Source organism: Periophthalmus magnuspinnatus, chromosome 5 (genome assembly GCF_009829125.3).
Source record: "Periophthalmus magnuspinnatus isolate fPerMag1 chromosome 5, fPerMag1.2.pri, whole genome shotgun sequence".
Taxonomy (NCBI): domain Eukaryota; kingdom Metazoa; phylum Chordata; class Actinopteri; order Gobiiformes; family Gobiidae; genus Periophthalmus; species Periophthalmus magnuspinnatus.
Window position 1 is genome coordinate 21,070,754 of NC_047130.1, and position 10,953 is coordinate 21,081,706.

At 42.0% G+C, this 10,953-nt stretch overlaps 1 protein-coding gene across 1 annotated transcript; it reads right to left on the reverse strand.

The window, feature by feature from the left end:
- Nucleotides 1-2,669: 2,669 nt before the first annotated feature.
- Nucleotides 2,670-10,322, reverse strand: ip6k2b (inositol hexakisphosphate kinase 2b). The gene is made up of 5 exons (XM_033966003.2): nucleotides 9,743-10,322; nucleotides 5,013-5,244; nucleotides 4,624-4,787; nucleotides 4,174-4,349; nucleotides 2,670-4,097 (listed from the first exon to the last, which is right to left on the reverse strand). Exons 1-5 carry the CDS (start codon nucleotides 9,951-9,953, stop codon nucleotides 3,537-3,539), a joined length of 1,344 nt encoding a protein of 447 aa, XP_033821894.1. The 5' UTR covers nucleotides 9,954-10,322; the 3' UTR covers nucleotides 2,670-3,536.
- Between the last annotated feature and the right edge of the window lie 631 nt (nucleotides 10,323-10,953).

A 10,953-nucleotide genomic window follows, 5' to 3' on the forward strand; every position in this document is an offset into this window, starting at 1 on the left:
ATGGTTTTAATTACACTGCTATGTCAAACAGGTGTGTCTTGATATCTTAACACTTTTGACTCTGCAGGTTTTTCCACATACCTCCTGATCATACCTTTCTGTTGAGGATGCTCAAACCATGTACTTATTACAAGGCGTCCCAACAAGAACTATATTTATGTATGTATTTGATTGGAACAATGCATGCTAATGAACAGACGTGATTCAACAGGAATGTAAACACACCAATGGCTAATTTCCATCCTTTGTCTCAAGGGCTGGGGTCACAAAATGAAAAAATTGCACACTACAGTCATTGCACAGTTCCCATAATTGCACATTCCACTCACTGGACAGTTCCCATTATTGCACCATCCAAAATATTGCACATTCCGTTCATTGCATAGTTCCCATTATTTGAGATTATTATTATTTTTTTAAATCTGTTTTTTAACTTACTTTGATATACTTATTTAGCATTGCATGACTTTGATTCTGTGTCCTTGTAATTTATTGTATTTTATTGCACAAGCAGGTTGTAATAAAAATATAATACTATTACTACTGCTACTACTAATAAATGATAATAATAATACGTAACACTTGTATAGTGCTTTTCATGACACTCAAAGACGCTTGACACAGTTCAACACAGACAAAACAAATGAAAGAAACAGATCCAAAAAAAAACCGCAGTTACTTGAAGGCACTTTTGAACAGGTGAGTTTTCAGGGCTGTTTTGAAGATGGTGAGTGTGGATGAGTCTCTGATGATGATGAGAAGGCCCTAGGTCTTATGTTTAGCCCAGATGGGGGGTGGAGGAGCTTAGAGAGGAAGGTTGGAGTCAGGTTATGGAGAGACTTGTACACAAATGCGAGGAGCTAGAATTGGATGTGTTGGGGGAGGATGTGGGAGGATGTGCAGGTGAGGAGGCAGCAGAGTTTTGAATGTACTGGGGTCTATTGAGGAGTTTGGAAGTTGTACCATAACAGGCTATTGCAGTAGTGAAGGAGGGAGGTGACAAAGGTGTAGATTGGGAGAGAGGGATGAGGCGAGCGATGTTCTGAATTATGTATTACTTACTTATGTAATTATTGTTTACCATATGAAATGTGTATTATTATTATTATTATTATTATTATTATTATTATTATTATTATTATTATTATTATTATTATTATTATTATTATTATTATTATTATTATTATTTTATTAATCATACAGATTTATAGGAAAAAAAGGAAAACAACTCCATACATTCTGTTAACCTGTACCTGGGTGAGATCCTTTTGAATGAGTAAAAATAATGGATGGGACTGTTTTTGATTAGGGTGACCGTCGGAAATCGTACAAAAAGACTGACATGTTGAATGTGGTGGCATATGCAGGGTAAAGCTCTGGAAATGTCAGTTCATAAATAATAACTGCAATAATGTCATATGGGTTTCCGTTTTTATCATTAAAGCACAGAGAGAGATTGGAATAGCAGTGCGAACATATTACAACCTTGAAAGCCAGTACGCCAAGAGCAGGCCGGTTCTAGCCTGCTAAATTTAGGTGGACAGGCTGAAACATAAGTTATGTAGAGGCATATGTGTAGTTGGATTTGTAGGTTGTAATCGGATGGGCAAGAATTTCATCCAATCTTACTATATCGACTATATCGCTCAATACATGACGGATGGAACTATACTTTTTGGGTGTCAGTGTTTATCATGGGCACTTTTTCCTTGCACTAGATGGAAAAGTTTGGTTATTTTTCTGTACTATGATGACATTTGAGCTGTAGAGGCTTGAATTATGAACTTTTATGACTCGTTATGGATACAAAATAACTACTTAAGTAATGCATTCTTCTATTTGTTCATTGCAGTTCATGCTTTTTAACAAAACTGTACATTTAGAATACTTTTTAGGCGATAATTCTTCTTTATAATTGAACCGCCAACCTTCAGATCTGTGGACCAACTGAGCCCATCTGTAGCTAAAGACGAACAAGGTTGATTTAAAAATGCACAGAACAATACACGTACTGGTTCATATAGGAATGATTATCACACACAAATGTTTAATTATTTTACCAACATAATCAAAGCCTAAAACTCTTAGGTTAACCACAAAGTACCTATAGGGTTATTATTATTAAATCAAATTGTACTGACATCATACTTTTACTAAACTTGAATAACATATTTGGCAGTGCATTTCTATCATTTGTCTCTGTATAAGTAGCTTCTATAGGAGTGTGGTAATTTCAGGTCTGTACCATGTCGTGTGTTGTGGGCAGAAGGTAGTAGCTTATACTACAAAATACTTCCTGCTTAACTTCAAACCCGCTCTCTGGAAAGTTCTGCTGTGTACAAAACGATTATCGTGATTAAAGCGTGCCAGTCACCACCATCTCTGCTTCAAAGCCTCATAAGTCTGAATAATGAAAAACTAATACAATGACGCATGTTTGCAAGTGCAGAGTTTACATGGAACACCCAGTTACAATAATAGGAGAAGCAAGAGCAAGGACAGACCACTCCAGCATTAGGACATTTCCTCTGGTTATGTCATCGACTTATTTGAACATATTTTTACATTATTGTACAAACTGTGTGATGTTTACCTCATAGTAATGTTGTTATATGTAAGCATCTTTGGAGGTTATAGACTATAGTTCTGCAGCATAAATGAAAAGAACAGTATTTTTACCACAAATGAATGTTTTTATTTATCAAGACACTGTTAACACACAGTACATGAGAGCTAGTGGCTCTGGCAATAACAAAATCAATCAAGTCAGTAAAACAACATTAAGTGGTATTGGATCATATGGAATGTAGCTGTTTCCATTTCAGTTTTAAACAAAGTGTCAAATAAATAAGTCTTTTATAAAGTCTTTAAAACAATAGGTTCTCTTTGAGGAATGAAAAGGAGAAAGACAGAAGCAAAGACATTGACCAAATAGAGAAATAGAGCAGCGAGCGACTCCCTCAAAATGTCCATAGGCAAAATCAATGAGAGCGCGGCTGCAGAAAGGCGATCCCTTCTTCTACACCTTAATAAACTTGCACCACATGTCCACTGGACACACTAATAAATGCTCGGGGTCTTATGACAATAATAACATCAGTCCTTATCAGAGAGTAACCTTTAAATGCTACGTGGCTGCAATAGCCAGGATCAGCTTTACAGTCTGTTCCCCGATAATAATGTGCTGTGCTGTTGGGGAGTTCAAATCACTAAACACTGTGTCACAGGTTAAGCACCAGGTCTACACTACTTCACTCCTCTGGCACAGTCTGTCTCTCTCAGAGAGAACTTCAATCACCATCAGACGGGACAAGGGTGACAGGGGGCGCTAAACTTATCCCTTTCCCTAAATCTGCCCCACGGACTCTGAAGTCTCTGAGAGAAAAGTGCAGCTTTGGCCCAAAGGGCCGGTCCTCTAGGGGGCAGCACAGGGCCCTGCACACAGAGAGCTCCTGTTCAGGTGAACACACCGCGAAGCACCAGGATCGACTCAGAGCCGTCCCAAAATCAAACAAAGGCCAGCGGTCAGTCCAGGTTTAGTCCGCGCTGTGGTCCTCCAGCTGAGAGATGATGGAGATCAGGTTCTGCAGTCCAAATATAAAGCCACTGTCCTGTCCCTCATGCACCACACTGTCCTCTCCATAGTGACGGCATGTGGTGTGAGCGAAGTCAATCATCCGCACGTCCACCTCTGGACTGCTGCTGTCAGAGCCCACGGAGCCTCTGCTGCCCCCAGCTCCAGAGCTGCTGCTGGGGCCGGAGCACCAGGCGCCCTCCTCATCTTCATCGCTCTGCTCCTCTTCGTCAGACGGCTCGTCCTCCCCTTCCTCACCGCCGCGGGGGCGTGGCCTGCTGCGGGGCGGGTCTCCATCGTATATGATGAGCAGAGAGCTGGAGTAGAACCTGTAGGACTCGCAGGCCTCCAGAGCTGCCTTCATATCCCTCAGTCTGCGCAGCACCGGTGACAGTAGCTCTCTGCGCAGACGCCGACCGTCATGAAAAAACTGGAACAACGCCTCTTTGAACCCGGCCAGGGTCAGCTTACGCCCGTGGTATTTGTTCATGAACATGAGCTGTCCCGAATCCGACTGGTACACCTGAGGAGAGAGAGGGGGGCTTTAGTACCGCTCACACAGATTAACCCCAGTAAAAACCTGCAGCTCAGACACATACCTGCATCCCGCACAGGCGCACCCCAATGGAGGCGGACGTGCTCTGCTGACACTTGCGGATCTGGTTGGCCTTCTTCTCCTCCGTGGCGTCATCTCCGTGCTGTCGAGTGCCCATCTTCAGGTCCAACACACAGGGCACTTTGTATCTCCACGTCAAGTTCTCCAGGAGGATGAATTCTGTGGAGTGGGTCAAGGCCAACACCAGTTCTGGATATTCACATCTTTATTCATTCATTTACTCACTTTTTAAAACTGGCAAGGACTGTAAACTACAGGCTTACAGTTTTTTTTAATACAGAATAAGACGAGATATTTTATCTTTTAGGGAGGAAACTGTGGTGTGTGATCAGACAGTTTGTGGTTAGTTAGTTAGTTAGAAAGATAGATACAGACAGACATGACTTTACTCTCTCAGAGGTAAATTTCTTTGATTTTGTTTAGTGAAGGATACTGTATTGGTTGCGTTGTTTGGCGTTCTCTCTCATGCGTTGCAGATGTTGTTGGTGACACTTGAGGCTCCACGGGTTGTGTTTGATCTGAGGAGACATGCTGCTCTTCTCCAGACTGAAGTAAAGCACCTCCGCCTGCTGCTGCTGTGCGTCCTCACGATTGTAACTGTAAACACAAGAAAAATGACTAATTAATTTAACTAATTACGAACAAAATATGAAGATTTGTGGTGTTTTAATAAATCACAAATGTATAAAAGCAATTCTGTATGGTTTTCTTACTGGTCACATAAATGTTTTGAGACATAACCACTGGATGTGTTAATATAGGAGATCTAAATGTAGTAGTAGTTGTAGTAGTAGTATTAGTAGTTTCGGCAAATACGCTCACCTGACTAGTTTGTCCTCTTTGCGGCTGTGTCTCGCTCTCTCCTTGCTGTAGTTGTCGTTGTCCACCAGTAGGGGCGCCTGCTTCTTGTTACTCCATTTGAGCATCTTGGTTTTGGGTTCGCAGTCTGACGATGGGTCCTTGTTCTCCAGGTCTCCGGGCTCTGTGTGCAGCGGATAGGCCACGAGACACAGGTTTCCCTCTTCATCCTCCTCGAAACTCACAGAAACCACTCCTGCAAAACAAGACGGGAGGATTATAGGTTATGCTAGGTTAGATTTAAACCACTGAATAAATATAAATGTTACACAATACATACTAAAACAAACAAATAGACTGTGTTTTGTCTGATTAGTCCTGGTTAAGTCCTAATTTTGTACAGAACCCCAATATTTGTGTACATTGCCTAGGCACTAGTGAGAAAATAGCAGTGATTTCTATGACTCCTTATAAGATACTAACTAAGTACTTCAGTGTTTCACGGGATTATCCTGTTTTAGGATAACTGTGCCTATACACTTCAAAATGTGCCATCATGACAGGCCTATTCCAACATTGCACAACCCGATTAAACACTTCATAATTAGAGAATGACACAAGTCGCATTATGGGAAATAAAAAGGCAAAAACATTTATTCAAAACATGACAAAGCATATTGCAAAATGAACTGCTCTCTCTCAAATGTTGCACAAACGGTCATCATACAAAGCCTTCAACTTAACAGGTTTCAATGGGATTTACTTAATGATGAAACATCTTAATTGCCTTCTCCACAGAGACCAAGCCAAGCATCAAAGTAACACAGCGATCATATCCTGCGTAGCAACCATTTCATCTGCAAAGTCAATTATCTGAGTAAACAAGAAGACACAGTGTCCACTTTTAAGAACAGAGTGCATGCCTTAGTAACCACGAAGATTAGTTTTATGTTTGGTGTTTAACAAAGCAGGTGGTAGGGCTCAAATCTTTGGAGAAATATCTAATTATGTTTTTTTTCTGGCAAGCATTAGAAATACATTTCATTATTTAAACTCATTCAGGAGGATAAACATTTGAGAAAAACTGAAACATGAACTGGTAAACAAATATAAGAAGATAGATTAAATTGATCAAATTGTACATAATCATTTAGAAGAGAATTATAATACGCGCAGCTACACTTTTATCAAACCAGAGATGTTCATTTGTGGATAAACATTTGCTATTTACAGCTTGGAGAGATATTCTAATATGTTATTTTAGGAGATCAGTAACCCTCTGCCCGCAGCCACGCCAGGGCATCCTTACTTGGTGCCATCTTGGACGTCCAAATTTACGAGTTATTTTACGAGTTGGAACCACCCCCCTTATCTCTCGCCCCTTAATCCCACTATGGTTAAAGCCCTGACATAGTAGTCCGTGTATGATTGAAAGTGTAGATAGGGGGGGAGGGCTGAATGAACGACACAGCTGCAGCGGAAAGAGGAAGATAGCAGAGGAGGAAGAAGAAGAGGAGGATGAGGTAAAGCCCATTAGAGCGACACAGACTGACAGTGAATGGTGAAAGTCGACTATATGATGTCATATACAGCCAAGGTACAGCTGCAAAATACTGGGTTTGTTGTTTTTATTCCACAGTAGGAGTCTGATATGCAGGTAAACGTTACATCAATTATATATATTTTCCTACAGCCATTTAAAACCACCTAACTTGAGCACTCTATGGGTCTTTAACCATCTCCATTTTCACCACAAGTCTATTCTAAACCTAACCATACACCACTAATACCACACACTACCATCACTGTTTAGCCTTTACTACATATATATTATACTTTATAATGTCGGCCATCTTGCTGCAGCCGTTTAAATTTCAAACTAGTAAATTTGTCCAACACGTGTTCAGAGCCACGGCTTAAAGTCACGTGCTGCTGATGTCACCCCTGCAGCTATAATGCGTCCCCTTTTGCTGACATCATCACCGTGTGCCCCGCCCCTCACTGAGCGTGCTCCGAACTGCACGGTCATCGATCCACAGGCGCTGTTAGTGTGGGAATATCTGAGTCACTGCATTCAAACAAAGGAGCAGCTTATATAAACCAGGGTCAGCAGGGTAGAAATGAAGACTTTTATAATAGACTGTGAGGTTTTATCATTATGTTATGTTAAGATAATGACATTTATAACACTATTAGGTTGTTAATAATTATTAGACTAACCTAATTTGGGTTGTAGGATTGACTAACGTTTGGAATCAACATGCTGGTTACAACATTTTAGGGAACGATTGTGTAAAGTTTTAAACTATAGATACGCACATTAATGAAAGGGTTTGTTTTTGATGAGCAAACAACATTATAACAGAGAATAGAACATCGAGTAATATGAGCCCTAAGTATTAATCATCTCATGTATTTAAACTAGTTACCATATAGGAATTTACTTGGAAAGCCCCTTTAACTGCACTGAAAAGACATAGTCTATAAGCCCAAATAGAAAGTTACATTTTAATGATTTCGCAAAGTATTATACGTAATAACTGCTATGTTAATATTTACTTTAAACAGCTGTTAAATAAATATTACGCTGTTAAAAAACACCCAGTCCGTCATCGGGTATTTGCATGTAGAAGTCAACCAGGTTATTTTAGTTAGAATTGCTTAATACATTTAGTTTCATAGTACTAACTTTACTACTTAGCCTACGGGGATACTGCGCTGTTTAAAATAACCTGGCCATATATTTCCTTCACTAATTCATACTGAATTGAAAAACTGGTTTGTTATATCCGTGTTGCTTGGTTACAACATGTTTTGTAATGATGTTATGTGGCTGCGGGCACAATTCCTTGGCACCACTCAAATTGTGAAACCTTGCCTCTAATTTTAGCTATTAGGGGCTCCATTACACGTCTATTAAAATTGAATTAAAATCACTATTGGGTTAGATCAGAATCTGAGCTGTGCAGATTTGGAAATTATTAATAGCTGATAATTTTTAGTTTACATTCCAAAACATGAGCGTCTCCATCTCGGCCTGATACTTGCGCCAGGGATCGACTTGTGAACTTTCTCAGGCTCGCTGGTTTCCCATGGCCCCTCAGAACCACGTCATTTGGTCAGCGTGCACGTCTTCGTACATATCCCTTTACAGCACGGGGCCAATCAGATGTGCCACTGATTTGAAGTGGATCACAGCAGTTAAGTTACAACCTGCTGCTACTTGTGACGGAATCACACCTCGATATTACTCACGATTAATTAAACCGATCAGTAATAGAAAATATAGGAAGCGCCATAATATTACACTGTATTAGTAACCCGTCATCTAAGGAAATTAAGATGGCACAATATACGTTTTACAAAGATGGTCCAAAACCTTCTATTCTCCATGGAGATGCTGTTATGACTGGAATGTTCTGCATAATGGCATTAATCTTGGCAGTCTCCACGGACATATTGGCAGTTTTGGCCAATAAAACCGCCTGTAATGGGATAAATAAAGACAGACAAGTTAAATTCGTTAAACAGGATAATGCCATACTGTGAAACATTCCAGGGAGTGACGGACTCTTCAACAGAAAACTTACTGTGCACCTTCAAACAATAGACTTGGATTTGCCCTCTCGAAAACAGATACATAAAGGGTATTTTTAGCTTTTAGTGTAGTTTATAAGGACATATTTTGACTTTATTGTCTTATTAGGATTAAAGTAGACCCATTGTAACCTTAAGAACATTTGACCTCTGCATCTGACCCATCCTTCAGTGTCTCTTAACCAGCTGTCATGGGGGTTTGGTGTCATTTTTGAGTAGTTTAAAACATCTTGCCTATCCAAAAAGGTAAATTCTTCAATCAGTAACATCCAGATGCATTCCTCTTTGGCCCTGAATGAGTCTACTCTCGCTCACAGACCTTAATAAGACATCCGGGCTGCTATGTTCCTCTATACATCGCCTAGGCTGCGTGCCACTGACACCTAAAGGCATCTAGAGTAACAAGACCCATCATTTGACAGCGTGTGTGTATGTGCAGCTATGTGTTACGTGGAAAACTGCCTTGTGAATGACTCTAGCGATGCATGCTCCCATTTATTTTTGATAGGGCAGAAACCCAAGACCCACTGCTGTAACTTAAGAGCCTTTAAAGTCAGGCCAATGCAGTGCTGTCTTCTCCTGACTGGCGCTGTTCTCCAACACTGGGGCCCCATCCAGAAAAAATAACGAGCCAGACATCCAGGGTCTCATCTCCATCCATCAATAACGTAACAGTGCAGCTGATCGGAGAGAGCAGGGACCTCTCAGACTATAAATGTATCAGAATGGACCTAGTGCAGACGGGACTGATGCAGAGGCCTTTAACTATGGCATCAACACTGCCTCTGTATCCAACCATCACACTGCACCAACAGAACAGCCACAAGCACACTGTGATATTAGGAAGTCAATTAAAGGGAATACCACACAACGATTATTATTAAAGATGTGTGTGATTTTATACAAAACAAACAGTGACACAAGTGGCTCATAAGGAATATCATGAGTGACACACAGAGGAAAGACACAGAGAAGAGACACAGAGGAGAGACAGAGGAGAGACACAGAGAAGAGACACAGTGGAGACATAGAGGAGAGACACAGAGAAGAGACACAGAGGAGACACAGAGGAAAGACAGAGAGAAGAGACACAGAGGAGACAGGTCTGTGCTGACAGCTGATGCCAGCCTTACCCAGGGTCTTACCCCTGCTCTTACCTTTGTACTGCGGGGTGAACTTCCTCATCTCCGGGGGCAGGCTCTTGTAGAACTGGTGCTCCCGGGGGATCAGGGGTTTGCAGATCGTCTGCTCCCCGAACCTGAGCACGCAGGAGTGGCCCCCCACCTGGTGCACAAAGGGCTCAAGCATCACTCCTTTCCCGTAAGAAGCTCCTTCCGCCTGCATGAGCACTTCCAGAGCGGGACTCATCCTCTCCCCGCATCGGACAGCTGAGCTGAGGGGTCCCACGTCGATCGGGAGGCTGCAGTTTCGGCCGCTGTGGCTCCCTATCCTCGGACTATTCCTCGGTGCGCGCAGGGGGCGCTATTGTTCACTACTCAGCCGTGAAAAACAAAGGCCTCACTGAAGGACAGCGCGGACGTAGAGGTTCCTCCTTTATCGCTTAGATCCTGAGATAGAGTCACACTCCTCACGCGACAGGGCGATGTGAGGGGCCGGCCGTGTTTTTATGTTAGAGTAAATGTTATCAAAAGGCTTTTGGTGCAGCTCTGAGCCGCTAAAGGCGCTTTAAAGCAGCAGACACTGCGCTGCGCCCTGTGCGCTCTCACCCAATATTCTGACGTCTGCCCAGAGCTGCGGAGAGAAAAACAGCATCCCTGAGCCCGCCCCCTGAGGCTCTGAGCCAATCACAGAACACCTCCTGTTTCCAGGAGGAGCCAGGCTCGTGCGAGGCGCAGACAAACAAAGAGGAAGCGGAGGAGGAGGAGGAGGGGGAGGGGAGCAGAACAACACTGCTCCAAAACAAAACACTAATGTACAGTTGAGGAGGTTCATGTGCAGAGAGTTCATGTGCAGAGAGCTCTGTGAGTGCTCTCAGAGGTGGAAATGACCTGTGCTAAATACCATGGCACTCCATATGAGCCAGCAGAGCAGCCCTGACAGGTACAGTGTGGACTGTCTTTATCACTGAGGCTCATTTCAGTACATATTTATTATGTTGGGGTGCATCTGGCCCTGGTCTTATCAGAGCAGTGACAGGGGATGTGTACAGGTTGGACTCCTAGTAACTACATAATGTTTATGGTCCAGCATCAAATCTACAAAGTGCTGCACAGCTCCCTGATGCATAAGAAAACCAACCACAACAAGTGGTTAAAACAACTCAGAACAGCTACAGTTTGGCACCAAAATTTCTGCACATGAGCCTAAGATAATTATTTATTGTTACAGTATATAAAAAACAAATAAT